At 46.1% G+C, this 15,000-nt stretch overlaps 1 protein-coding gene across 1 annotated transcript in view; it reads right to left on the bottom strand.

The window, feature by feature from the left end:
• Nucleotides 1–15,000, bottom strand: part of LOC308282753 (cAMP-dependent protein kinase type I-beta regulatory subunit-like) — a gene marked incomplete at both ends in the record, with an annotated part of 131,256 nt that overhangs the window by 79,651 nt on the left and 36,605 nt on the right. Inside the window, one exon of the mRNA XM_080723140.1 lies at nucleotides 14,075–14,166. Coding sequence (XP_080579266.1) covers nucleotides 14,075–14,166 — 92 coding nt within the window. The remainder of the gene's footprint in view (nucleotides 1–14,074; nucleotides 14,167–15,000) is intronic.

Below are 15,000 nucleotides of genomic sequence, written 5' to 3'. Positions count from 1 at the left end.
AGGAAAGACACGCACGTAGGGGTGGCCGATATGGTGATAAATATCGTGGAGACGATACAATGGCGAATGCCCCCCACGATATGCCTTTTCAGAGATATCGTACATATAGTGATACAATGAGGGAGCCTTATAAAAAAAAATCCTGTTGAATTGTTAATACAGAGATTCATTCTCAAACTTTAAAATGTCAAGGAAACCTTTAATTTGTATACTGTCAGAGTTACATTCTTGTAAGGGTCAAATTTAGACTTCCCAAAAGGAACCCAGAGAGTCCCTGGACCCCACTTTGAGGACCACTGGTCTAAATGGTCTGTTACTCCTTTTTCCTTTTTGTTACCTTGTAGAGGTGGTTGTACTGTAAGTAGTGAAACCTTGAAAAATGACCATAAAAACCAACAAAAAACAGAATCGTGATAAGATTGTGTATCGTGATACAGCTTGGAAATTTATTGTGATATTGTATTTTTCCATATCGCCCACCCCTACGCGCACGCATGCCTGGCGGTGCCTGGGAACTCTGTCTGTGGCATAGAGATGAGACAATATGGCCTGAGTATCTAATGATGTGTTAATCAAAAGTCCACACTCCCAGCTGGGCCTGACTCACTGGGAATGCAGTTGTGACCTACATTCTGAGTTTGTGTGTGGCTATATTCCAATCTGTTTCTGATGCAAAGGCGTGTCTAGGTCTGTTAACATTACATACAGCTCTGTTTAATCGTCCTCTATCGCACAGAGTGTTGTGTCCTTGATCTCCAGAGCTGCTGGCGCGGCTCTCTTCTTCTCTTAACCCATTAAGACCTGAAACGCATCTGTGTCACTCATTTTAACCACTTTAACCATTATTTTATGCTTTAAATATAAAAAAGCACGGCACCATTGCGAGCTTGTAAATCTGCTATTTTTGAAAATGTTTACAAATCTTTCAATATATATATAGGCTATATATATCATTTTTTTTAAGCGAACATTAGTAACTCAAATCTTTCTTTCTCAGGGTCCCTGGAACAAAATATTTTTAGATGGGGTCCGTCGTCAAATACATATAATTATAGGGGTCCTTGACATTAAAATGTTTGAGCACCACTGATATAGAAATTATATCGTTTTTTCAGAAAACCATTTTAGAAGACTTTTCTTTGGGTATTTTTTAGGTTAGGGTTAATAGCATTCAGACTGTTGTTCACGGCACATACTCTGACCGTATACTTTTTCTTATGTAAGTCGCTCTGGATAAGAGCGTCTGCTACAGTAAATGCCTACGTTATTGTAAACTGTAGTGTACCTAGGGAGGGATCGTGCATGCGCTCGTGTGAGTGGCAATTAAGACAACAAACAGTGCCTGTTGGATCACTTCAACTTTGAATCCGACCATTTCCACCTGAACCTGACAGCAGCATTAGGACAGCGGCAGATAGGATGAAAAGATGGCTTAGTGAAAGCGAGTTGTGATTGTGTGTGTACCGGTATGTATGTGTGCTATTGTGATATTTAGATACCCTGTTGTTTAGATGGGCGCTAACGCTGATGTTTACCTGGCATCCTAGTTACTTTGAAGCACTAAATAGTTTTTCTTGTCACCACTCCTCTCATGTAGCCATTTTACCCTGTTGTTTGCTGACTATAGGGTTCATGCCGTTTACTCTGCTCTCGCACTCGTCCTAAGTCATCAGCTAAATGTCTACAACAGGGGTCTTCAACATTTTCAGGCCAAGGACCCCTTAGTTGAGAGAGAGAGATGAAGCAGGGACCCCCACAACCTTTTCAAAGATGCCATAGTTTCATTGTTTGACAGTACAATCATCAGTGTATTTTGGCTTCTTGTCAATTTGTGTTTTCAGATATTTAACCACTTGAACCGTCAACTCAATACTTACAATAAACTTGACCTTTCACTCTGTACTTAGTATTTTTCAAACGCCTCGCATTTCGAGGCGTTTGAGCTTGTAGATCATCTATTTTTGGCAAACGTTCTCAGAATATGGACACTAGGGTTCAAGTGGTTAATATGAAAAGGAAAAAAGTGTCTATCACTCAAAGATTTGGAGGACCCCCTGTAGTAACCCCTAGGGCTCCTGGACCCCCTGTTGAAGACCCTTGGTCAACAATGTAATTGTGTGTGTGTGGGTGTGTGGGAGTGAGAGAGACCTGTGGAGTTTTCTCCACTGTAGCGGGAGCAGAGCAGATCTTATGTGGGCTGAGCTTGGGACAGCAGACAGGTGGCATTGGCATCCGGCCACAGCGGGGAAGGTACAGAGCAGTGGTTTTCAACTAGGGATGTCCCGATACCACTTTTTTGCTGACCGAGTACGAGTACAAGTACTTCATTGTGAGTACTCGCCGATACCGAGTACCGATACGAGTACAATTAATAATACAAAACAATGTGTTGTCATCCTCACAAATTTTAACATTAGGGATGTTCCTAGCGACTAATTTCACTGACATGTACACGACAATTTTGAAACCTATTCGGATAACCGAAAATTAATTGAGGAATTTATTTATTGACATTAACAAGCAGAAAATAGCCTAAATCTAGCACATTTCAATCTATTAGGCTAAACCAGGGATCTTCAACAGGGGGTCCGCGACCCCTAGGGGGTCCGCGGAGGTACTGCAGGGGGTCCGCGAAATTATTGCTTTAAAAAAAAAAAAAAAAAAAATCAAAAAATGTTTTTTTTTGCCTTTTTCCACATTTATGTTAAAAAATAAATCATGATTCTATCCATTTTGAATAGCTTGAATACATGATTACTATGCAATTGACAGATTGTTGATATTATTGACATTTGTTCTCAGTTAATAAGTAGTATGTTTAGAAATGGTAGTGGTACGGCCCACCCTGCTCGCTGTAACTTGTACATGTTTAAAATAAAAAATATGTCGTAGCCCCGACCCCCCCACCCTACGAGGTGGTAGGGGGTCCCTGCTCCATCTCCCCATCAGTTTGGGGGTCCCCGGCCTGAAAACGTTGAAGACCCCTGGGCTAAACCTTATTTGAAAAAGATATCAAGAGTATATGAAAGCCTTTTAATAATGTTTATACTATTGGAATCTGCTCCAAAATAATTGATTACATCACCAGTGAAAGACGTAAAACTAGGGCAAGTACCAATTAACTCCCCAGCACAGCGCACAGCAGCGCAGCTGGACTGACAGGACTCCTCTCGTTAAGCGACCTCTCTCATCTCGCTCATCTCTCATCACTGTTAGGCCTACTTTAAACCATTATTTATGGCATTCGCAGCCAACTTATGACTGAGACTACTTTCTCCATGTTCTCAAAATCTCACCTCAAAATGGATTATTCTTCAGATGAGCGGATCACACTGATGCAACAGGCTCGAGCCGAGCTGCCGAGGTAATGAGTGAGTGATTCACATCCAGTCGCCTTTTTTGGATTTGATTTCTCCATCAAAGGCAAAGCACTCAGACAAACTTTGCATCGTAGCAAGTTTTAAGATTAATGAATGATGAATGATGCTGCTAAATCACTCAATGTAGGCCTACTCATGTTGAAGCAGCAGAAAGACAGACAGACAGACAGCCTGCTGCCGCTGAATGCCAGCGTTCACTCCGTTCAGCGTGCACCCGCTGTGGCACTGGCGCCTATTCAATAGAGCCAAGTGGAGCAATGGCTCCCCCTATTTGCCAGTCGGGGGAGCCCGGCTCCCCCTCCCTGCTTTTATTTATTCACGATCATATAATCACAAAATGTGATTAAGAAGAAGAACGTCAGAAATTCGCCTTGTTTGACCCTTTGAAGCACCCATAGCATGGCTTCTAAGTTCTAAACCAATCACAGCGAATGGGGGGCGGGAGGTATAGGTCTACTGTGTTATATGCCAAGCCTGTGCCTTTAAGGGGGTGGGCTTAGGAGCAGTACGGGATGACGTTGACGCTGTGTTTTGAGACCGGCGCGGAAGTGAATGTGCGGTGTGATGCTGGGGAGAATATATTAGTGAGAAGTTAAGTTAATACAAGTGGATTAATAGTGAAAACATGACGTTTATGCTGTATGTTCCTGCCTGGCCCTGGAAGTAATAAATCATCGTTATCTACACAGAAGTTGTATGGACTATTTGAATAAGTTACCACATGACACGAGCCAAGTTATTGCTACAAACAGTGGAAAAGGTAACAACTGGTTTCTCAACCAATCAGTGACTGTCTGAACCTTGGCTGACAGAGCGCTGCACAACAACAAACATGGCATGCATGGCTTTATCTAAATAACAGAATGAAACAGTTGTTTCACAGTGGAATATGCTACCTGGGGTTAACTACAGACATCCATAGGACATGTGGATAGCTTTTACATTTACCATACGTGAACTAAACTTTTTGACGCTGTTCAAAAGCTGGATGACATGGCACGTTGTGTTGTGTGCCTCCAAGGAACTTTCTTCTGGGCACCTCAATATAAAATTGGATATTTTCTTGTCATTTTCTCAAGGTAAGACATGGCTTTATTTAACTAACTGTTCACTGTGGAGCCTCTTCTCTCCTCCTCCGTGTGTGTGTGTGTGTGTGTGTGTGTGTGTGTGTGTGTGTGTGTGTGTGTGTGTGTGTGTGTGTGTTGTGTGTGTGTGTGTGTGTGTGTGTGTGTGTGTGTGTGTGTGTGTGAGTGAGTGAGTGAGTGAGTGCGTGCGTGCGTGTGATGAGATGCTTGCTTGCTTGTAAATATTGGTAGCTGCTGGTTGCAGATCTGTGGTCATGGTTGTGGACTTGTGGTCAGTGTGGTTGTGTTGTGTTGTGTGTTGGCTTGTTGGGTGCCCCGCGGACCGCAGGGCCGACTTTAGAACCGCAAATATCCGATTTTTCGCGGCGCCGCTTTGCGGCGCCAAAAAAAAAAAAAAAATCCTGGATTTGTGCTCCCCCTAGTGGGGACAGAGTTAGGCGCCGGTGCGCTGTGGGTCATTGTGACCACAATTACCAGTATGACAGTCAGGCTCCGCAATGTTCTTCATGGCGTATTTAAAAAATAGCAGATCTGCAAGCTTGCAGTGCGGCACTGTGAGCTTGCATATCTGCTATTTTTCAATAGCAAAAGTATAAAATAATTAAGGCCCTGGCTTTCACCTTGAGCCCCAGTAACCCAGTCCCACTTTTCTCCCCCTTGTGACGCCCCTGTTCGGTATCGGCCACTGCCGTCAGAGTACGAGTACAGCAAAATAGGGTTGTATCGGCGCGAGTACCGATACCGCGAGTACCGATACCGCATCCCTATTTTCAACCAGTGGTCCGGGGACCACCAGTGGTCCTTGAGGTGGCTTCCAGGTGGTCACACACACACACACACACACACACACACACACACACACACACACACACACACACACACACACACACACACACACACATGACCCCTGCTTTCCCTACGATGCTCACAGTATGAGTTGAGGGTTTGAAGTACAGGACACAAATCCGGTGCAGGCTGTGTATTAGTTTGAGCAAGGTGGCCCTGCTCTGTACTTGGCCCTCCCGTATCGTTTTTCTCTCTCTGTCCGTCTCTCCGTCTGTCTGTCTGTCTCTCTGTCTGTCGGGCCCCCATTTCTGTAACTGTACACTCATCCCCATATCTCAGCCCGCCTGACAGAAAGAAGACGGATGTGGCAACTTTCTCCCCTTCTCAAACAAACGAAAGCACTTCTTTCAGGGAGCAGAGAGGGCTGGCAGCACAGACTGACAGGCAGACAGTAATGAGAAGGTGCTACAGATTCTAACGCAGAGGCAGTATTACGTTGCACTGTGTCAAATATGGAAGAGCTTTAAAGCGATGTTATTGTAGTGGGATGACTCTCAACATGGGACTGTTGGAGCGGGACCTGCAGCATTGTAACCGTTGCATGTTTTTCAGGCCAAGAACCCCTAGCTAAGATAGAGATACAAGGTTCATTGACTTGTTTGACAGCACTATCATCAGTGTTCTAATTGATGTTTTGTTTATTTGTTTATATCTCCTCTATTAATACAAGTATCTTGGATTTATCTCCTCTATTAATACAAGTATCTTGGATTCATGTTAATGTCTATTTTCAAGAGAATCTCTAAACAAGAGAATACCAGCACTCACGGAACTGTCATTTAAGGCACTTTTATTTAAGTGTATACGATGGCGTGGCACAAACAACGTACGCGTTTCGGCGCCAAGCCTTCATCTACACCAGAAAATACACAATGTGTGAATGTGTATTTTCAGACATTTAACCACTTAAACTCTCAATACTTGGTATACCTGACTGTTGGCTCTGTACTTGCTCTGCTCTTTTTCGCTCTCTACACCAAGCCTCTTTGCCGAAAATAGACGATCTACAAGCTCACAAGCTATTTGACAAACGTAGGTGGGGAGTGGCTTATTGTCGGTATCAGCCGTTAATACGCGGGAGTCTGTCCACGTTACAATGCGCTAGACCCCTGGGAGATGGATTGCTGAGGAGGAGCGCCACACCTACCATCAGCTTACAGTACTTGACGCACAACTTGTCGCAACGAAGCCGTGCTACTCATACGCTGAGTTGTCGGTGCCCGGGATCAAACCCATGACCTTGTGGTACAAAGAAGAGAGCTCTAGCGACTGAGCTACCCGGACGGGCCGGACCCCCGGTTGAAGACCCCCGGTCGAACGGATGAAGAGAGACACAAAGAGATAAGAGCAATGCGAGTGCGGAGCAATAACATTCCAAAAATGTGGCACTTCTCTGATCGTCTACAGAACTCGAGACACTGAACCAAAGATGGAAAGGTACGTAGGAAAAGAATGAGAAGAGAAATTAACACTTATGTTGCAATGATTTTTTCTCTTCAATGTCCCGCGATGCCATGGTCTCCATAGACTTCCATGTAATTTATAGTGCACGGATCGTGCACGCCCATGCACAATCCGCTTGGAAATCCATTCAGGCAATCATGATTTATTAGCCACTAGAAGCGTCTAGTCGGCGACCTGGCCAACTCGGAACAATGTAAATAGGGAATGAATGCCCCGCCCTTTAATGCAAACCCCATTATACCTGTTTTCATAGGACCCGTTTTGACCATCTGTCTGCCTGTGTCCATTTATGCCCATATATGGAGATATCTGTATCTGTCTGTCTGTCGGCGTCCATTTTATGTCCATATATGGAGATCACTGCAGTTATAGTTCTGGGTCCATTTTATGCCCATATATGCCCATATATGGAGATATCTGTCTATCTGCGTCCATTTTATGCCCATATATGGAGATCTCTGTATCTGTCTGTGTCCCTTTTATGCCCGTATATGGAGATCTTTGTGATTCTGCGTCCATTGTATGCCCATATATGCCATATATGGAGATATCTGTTTATCTGCGTCCATTTTATGCCCATATATGAGATCTCTGTCGCTTTTTCAAACAGATGGTCAAAACGGGTCCTATGACAACAGGTATAATGGGGTTTGCATTAAAGGGGGAACCGGCACTGTGTCTGCAACACAGTCGGAGGCACAGACAGATACAGAGATCTCCATAATGGGAATAAAGGGACACAGACAAACAGATGGACCATCTGTTTGCCTGTGTCCATTTATGCCCATATATGGAGATATCTGTATCTGTTTGTCTGCATCCATTTTATGCCCATATATGGAGATCTATGCAGACACAGTGCCAGTTCCGGAAAATCCTGATGTCAGACATCAGAATCCGAACCTTTCGTGCTGGTTCCAGAAAATCGTGTATCGGGTCGGGTCGAGGCCGAGCACTGCACTACCTGCTGCGGTGCAAACCCATGAATGCCCCACCCTTTAATGCAAACCCCAATATACCTGTTGTCATAGGACCCGTTTTGACCATCTGTTTGTCTTTGTCCACGTATGCCCATATATGAAGATCTCTGCACACACAGTACCGGTTGCGGAAAACTCTGATGTCAGACATCAGCTCCGCATACGGGCATTCATTTTATTCCCATATATGGAGAACGCGCGTGCCGGTGGGACGAACGGTTCTCGAGATACGCGGATTACATACATACATACACACTCACAGAGATTTTTTGTTGACTCATGTACGTACGTGATGTCAGAGCCTTTTATGAAGTGATGTCACAATGAGTCAGCGCTTGCGCCGATTTCCTCCGGTACAGCCTGATGTCAACAATCAGCCCGCATAAGGAGATTCCGAACGTTTCGCGCCGGTTCGGGAAAACCGCGCGTCGGGTCGGGTCGAGGCCCGGCACTGCACTCCGTGCCGCGGCGGGGAACGCGCGTGCCGAATCTGAAGCCGGTGGGACGAACGGTTCTCGAGATACGCGGATTACAGACACACAGACAGACAGACACACACGCAGAGACTTCTCGCATTTATAGATAGATTGTTTTCTTCAGATGTTTTCTTCAGATGTAAACAAACATGGCTGCCATGTTTCAAAGAATGGGTTGGTATGGGGGTTAAACATGCAATTTCGCGATTGCGATCATGCCTAATACATTTCTGGAGGTCCAAAAAACATTTTGAAAAAAACATTTTTTTGATTTTCTTTTTTTTTTTAACGGCCCAAACTCGGGAAACTTGGGGTTGGCACAGGGGTTGTACCTTTTCAAACTCGGGAAACTCAGGGTTGGCACCAGATGTGTTAACAGAGAAATGGAATGAATGGATGAAATCTCTCCTGGAAATGTATCCAAAGGGTTATAATTTAGTCAGAAGCTCTTGTTAAAACATTCCATTGGTTAAATATTGATAAAAACCATTTCATAACCAATTTCATTTACACATTGATAAAAACATAAAAAGTTTAAATATGGAGATACAAGGTTTCTGCCCGACAGCACGATACTGTACGTATTAGAGCCAAAAGGAAGGGCTCTACTTTTGGCAGTTGTCTTGTAAAGGACTGGTACCGCCTGCTCAGTGCAGAGGCCGTCAACATCCCCAGGATTCCTAGAAGGTCACATCACAAATCCTGCATGAGCAGGCAAAAAAAAAAAAGAGAAAAAAAGAAGCCAGGGTCCAATATCAGCGTGCCTTCCATGCAGATCTGGGACGCCAATCTATGACGTCAGTCACCTGCTGTTACTGTATGACCTCAATATGACGATGTCACACAGTAGGAGGTAAAAGATAGTCGTAACATGAAAAGAATTGGGAGAGTAAATGCCTCTGTGCATTTGGTGCTGCTCAGGCGAGATTAGCAGACGCACACTCACACGCACACGCACACACATACGCACATACATACACATACAGACATGCAGTACACACACACACACACACACACACACACACACACACACACACACACACACACACACACACACACACACACACAGACCCTCTAGCAGACGGCTCGCCTTGGAAGAGCCACAGGAAATGATATTTATAAATGTATGTAAGTGTGTATACTTTATGCATGTATACTGTATATATACAGAGAGAGAGAGAGAACAGATGGTGACAAAAAAAGAGGGACATCGGGGAGAGGGCGAGCAGGGGTGGGGGACGACGACAAAGAGGTCTTCATTGTTTTTCTCCAGATTACGGAATGGGATGATGGTATAATAAACTGAATGGGATGATGGTATAATAAACTGCTAATGGGGGAACAAATCGCGTTGTGTTCAGCTTACATAACCAGTGACGGACTAATGATACAAAATGTCTCCCTGGCGTACGTGGACCCAGACCAGCCAAATTACTCTCTCTTCTTCCCTCTCTCTCTCTCCCTCTCTCCCTCTCCCTCCATCTCTCTCTCTCCCTCTCTCCCTCTTCCTCTCTCTTTCCCTCTCAGAAAACAGTTTGCTGTATGCGAAAAAAATAAAATCTGATGCAGCCAAGCCAAGCCGAGTCTACCGTTTGCCAATAAGCCCAGACCATTCATGTGGCCACATACCAAAGTCTACAGCTGCAGCCATGCTAGCTCCATCTCCATTTACTCTTAATCTTTAAAAACAGAAGAATTAAGGAAGATTCACGAAATGTATATGTTACAGTATGTTCAAGAAACCAGTAAAAGTTGTCAAGGAGCACTCGTTTTGACGTTCACCACACACTAATCACCACCAGATGGCGACGTCAGCCACTGCTCTGCCATTCACCAGAGTGTATATAAGAGAGTTACGTCACGCTTTGAACTCGCCGCAGACCGGAAGTGTTTACTCTTTATTTACTAGCCTAGCCTAGCCTAGCCTAGCCTAGCCTAGCCATTAGCTCCATTGTAGTCACTTGGACAGGGCGTTTAACGTGCGCTTGCCCAGGCCTTACGGCCTGGGCATAAATATAACGATTGCATTCACCACGGCTTCGTAACTCGCGCGGCGCTCCGCCGGCCGCGCGGCCCTGGCCCGCTCTTCGCGGCCACTCGCGCCTGCGGCGCTCGGGGGCGAAGAGCAGGACCAAGGTCCGCTGGCCTTCGCGCCGCTTGGGGCTTCGTGGACCCAGGGGGGCCTCGTAACTCGTTTGGGCTTCGTGGATACAGGGGGGCTTCGGTAGCCGCTCGCAGTGTCGTGGACAATAGAGCGGCGCACCGCCTGGAGTACGTTGTTGTGGCGACCGCTTGCTCCGCCCCGTGCCGCACCACGAGTGCTCCGCGTCTCGAATGTGCTGTTTCTCTAATATACTATGACATATACACTATGCTTATCAATGAATGAATGAATGATGAATCAATCAATCAATCAATCAATCAATCAATCAATCAATCAACTCTAATCATTCAACTCTAATCAATTAACCAATCAGTCGAAGTGTGTGTGTGTGTGTGTGTGTGTGTGTGTGTGTGTGTGTGTGTGTGTGTGTGTTGTGTGTGTGTGTGTGTGTGTGTTTGTGTGTGTGTGTGAGTGTGAGAGAGAGAGAGAGACATTAGGTGCGAGAGAGAAAGGTGTGAAAGTGTGTGTGTGTGTGTGTGTGTGTGTGTGTGTGTGTGTGTGTGTGTGTACGTGCGTGCGTGCGTGTGCGTGCGGCAATGCGAGCGTGCGCTTGCAAGTGTGCATGCGTGCGTGTGAGAGAGAGAGCAGGGAGGGAGTGAGAAGGGGAGGGGGGGAGCAGAAAGACAGGGCTCGGTGATGGCAGCCCATCTGCTGATGTGCGTCAGCTCTTGACAGCTCTGGTACGTCTAGAGAAGATGATGTACTTCTCACAGCATGACTCAATCAATGCCAAGGACAGAAGAGTATCCTCCTCCTCCTCCTCATCACTCAACCAGACTACAGCTACTGACCTCCTCCTCCTCACCACTCAACCAGACTACAGCTACTGACCACAGCGCTGGACGTTTGCTACCTTGTGTAAGGGCCTCTTCTCCATTATTACTATGGCTCACTTAGCCTGGTCAAGAGTAGGGATGGGACGATATGAACATTTCATGTCACACGATTATTGTGACCAAAGAAATCGCGATTTACGATATTATCGTGATAATCTAAATATCCCCAAGATCCATTATCTTGGGGCGAAACATTTGCGAAAAAATAGCAGATCTACAAGCTCGTAGATCGGCTATTTTGGCAAAGAGATTTGGTAGAGAGTGAAAAAAAGTCTGTATCAAGTACGTATATTATAAGTACGTATTACCAAGAGAGGGTTTAAATGGTACCAGATATGCAGCTCGGCAAATAAAAGGTGAATTCATCCAAGTGCATGACGGAGGACGATATCTGATAAATTAAATCTCCACGATACGATTATCGTGAGTGTTTTTTTATCACGATAAACGATAATATTGCTTATCGTCCCATCCCTAGTCAAGAGTAGTAACGCTTAAAGTTTTGGCCAGCTTTGGAACAGAAGAAACCCAAACTACTGTGCTTAGCCCTTGTTCGTCTACCTAGGAGCCATTTGTGTATCAGCTTACTGTAGTGCTTTACTAACATCAAGCAATGTGTTGTCCAGGCAGCAGTCAACTTGCTGAATGGTCTAGAGAGAGAGAGAGTGAGTTAGCCACGTGTCGATATGCTGCTGTCTGTTGGGGTTCCGGAGCCATGAAAACCGCAACATGACCGCAATGCGTCCGAAAACCGCCGGTTCGGCCAAATCGTCCAGGCCAGTAATTCAGTAGCTGGCTAACTTGGGGAAAAAAAGACTGAGGGAGACTGTGTGAGTGTGAGACACAGAAAGAGAGAGAGCGAGCAAGAGAAAGTTGGACACAATGGACCTAGCCAACGATCTGCCAAGCTCTGACAGAATCCAGCCGAACAGACAACCTCTAGCCCATGCAGCGCTCTCAAGAAGCCTGAAATCTTCTAGCTGCATGTTCAACGTCCCACAACAATGGACTCCTGTCCCCAACTGTATTGATGGCTGATGCTAGCTGTGCATAGCGAGACAGCGAACATGACAGCCAGTCATATAAATTTGACATCGCGTAGTAGAGGGTTCGAGCGGGGAGGGGCGGGCACACATAGGAAGCCTGTGACACAACTTGGCATGCCGAGGGGTTATGTATACATTCGAACCTTCGGGGCGGTTTATGGTCTAGTGCCACATGTTTCTCCGACGTAACCCTAATCCACTACATCAGCCACCCAAGCGCAGGGGCTTTTCAGGGGCTGTCTGGGCCCCTGTATCGCATGTTTGGACTCTGCTTCGGAGGCACTGACGTGCAATCAGAGCCCTGCAGGGCCTGCTGTGCCAAGAAGAAGGAGCGCGGTAAATTGTCAGCTGACGAAAGAGTGGAAAGTGCGCAGTTGGGTTTGGTCCGCCGAGGCTTTAGCCCGACAGGAAAGCGCCGGTGTTTTCCCCTCCACGGGCCATAATGGATTCTCCCCGCCAATGAAACACTATTCCGGCTGCCGGGCCGGGTCCAACCAGCCACCTGAGAGTCCTTTTCCCACAGGCCTCCAACCAACCACCGCCCTCCATCTCAAAACTCCATCTCTGCCTCATGCCCAGAGCGGACCCTCACAGATTAGCCTTTTTTCTCTGACGTTCTGGAACGGGTGGAGGGATAGGACGGGGGCGGACACGGGATGTGGAGACACAGCGGCGAGGAGAAGAGATGGCGCAGAAACTGGACGGATGGCGCACGCACGCACGCACGCACGCACACACGCAAGCACACACACACACACACACACACAAACACACACACACAGACAGACAGACAGACACAGCTCCCACACTCTGTCTCTCGGCAGTGTTTTGTTTGTGTCATCCCCTCGGATGAACAGAGACCCTCTCAGAGGGGTCCGTGGAGAATCGTTGCCTCTTGGGTAACATAATCCCGCCCCCGCCCAACATCCGAACACACTGCACTTTACTGACAACCCAACGCGTTGCCATGGCTACTGACAACAACACAACACACACACAAGACAACAGGCGCCCCCGTACCCACCCATCTGTGCCCCCGGCGGCACCCTCTCCCAGGGGCGTCAACTGGGTATGGCAGGGGTAGGCAGCTGCCATACCCTGGGTCCAGGGGGGGAAATAAAAGTTACTTTTAAATATAAATCCATGAATGTCTCTTTGTCTATCTGTTCTGGTTATTATGTTGTTAAATTACAGTAAAATAACTACAACTGCAAAATGTAACAAAATGGTCACTTTAACAAGGTATTATAATTATATTCTACACACTTGTATTCTCCCCATCTTGACAAAATGGTATATTCCCAGGTTCCGCAGGTCAGCTGCACAGGTGCAATGCATTATTGTTAATTGCGGCACGTTTACTAACATGCCAAGTTTAGCTGCACTTGAACAACCATTCCGGCTGCCATATCCAGCCCAAGAAACCGTAGAAACGAGGGGAAAAAATAGAAAGTACTTCTGTTGCTAAGGTATGGCAACATGACTGGTGTCTTGCACGCGTGCAAGACACCAGTCATGTTGCCATACCTTAGCTTTTTCTGAACTGACGCCACTGCCCTCTCCTCTCCCCCACTGCAGCTTCTGTGCCCATGTAGCCCTCCCTTTCTCCTCCCCTCTCCCTCTCCCTCTGTGTCTCTGTAGACTCAACCAGATCCCAGTGTAGGCAACACTGGCACGCAGTGGCCGCCGGGGCAAAGTGCTCAAAGGCAACAATGGGTTATATTCATGGGGCTTGTCGTTGGACTAACATGTCGTGCACATATCTGTATGCATGTGGGTGCATTCATGCCTCGTTACCTCCTCTCGTTGTCGTCCAGGTGAGCGAACAGCACATTCTTGGAGATGGCCTTGGCCAAGGCCGTCATGGTCTTGTAGTCTTTTGGGATCACCTGTGGACACAAGGCAGAGGTCTCAATGCAAGACAATTTCAGGCCAAGGACCCCTTAGTTGAGATAGATAGATAGATACCTTTATAATATTATCCCAAGGGGGAAATTCAGTTGTCCAGTTGTAGCATAGCAGTATACAGTATTTGAGAGAGAGAGATGAAGCAGGGACCCCCACAACCTTTTCAGAGATTCCATAGTTTCATTTTCTGACAGCAAACAATCATCAGTGTATTTTGGATTCATGTCAATTTGTGTTTTCAGATTTAACCACTCAAACCGTCAATACTTAATAATAAAGTTGACCTTTACTATGTACTTACTCTGCTCTTTTTCCCCTCTACACCAAACCTCTTTGCCAAAAATATTTTTGGCTAAAGTTCTCAGAATATGGACACTAGGGTTCACGTGGTTAATATAAAACATTAGAAAAAAGTCACACAAAGATTTGGAGGACCCCATAGAGTAACTCTGAGGACCCCCTAGGGGTCCTGGACCCCCTGTTGAAGACCCTTGGACTACAACAACATCGACAACAACTCATAATGTATATCGTCACTGTCGGGCAGAAACCTCGTATCTCCAAGTTTCACATTTGTACGTTTTTTTCACCAAGCAAAGCCCTGCTTCATCATACAAGGCTGTCGCACAAAAGTAGTGAAAACAGCCTGCTTGTAGATCTGCTGTTTTCACTAGTTTAGTTCATTTTTAAAATGATAAATACAAAACGAACGGTCGTGAACATACGAGGTTTCCACCCGACAACGACAATATGTATGACAAAATTAATCATCGCGTAAAATGTCACAATCGTGACCGCCCCGGCGCTGCACAGGT

The sequence above is a fragment of the Nannobrachium achirus genome (genome assembly GCF_963921795.1).
Source record: "Nannobrachium achirus genome assembly, chromosome: 4".
Lineage (NCBI taxonomy): Eukaryota > Metazoa > Chordata > Actinopteri > Myctophiformes > Myctophidae > Nannobrachium > Nannobrachium achirus.
Note: the sequence above shows the minus strand (reverse complement) of the source record. Positions and strands in the feature narration are given on the sequence as shown.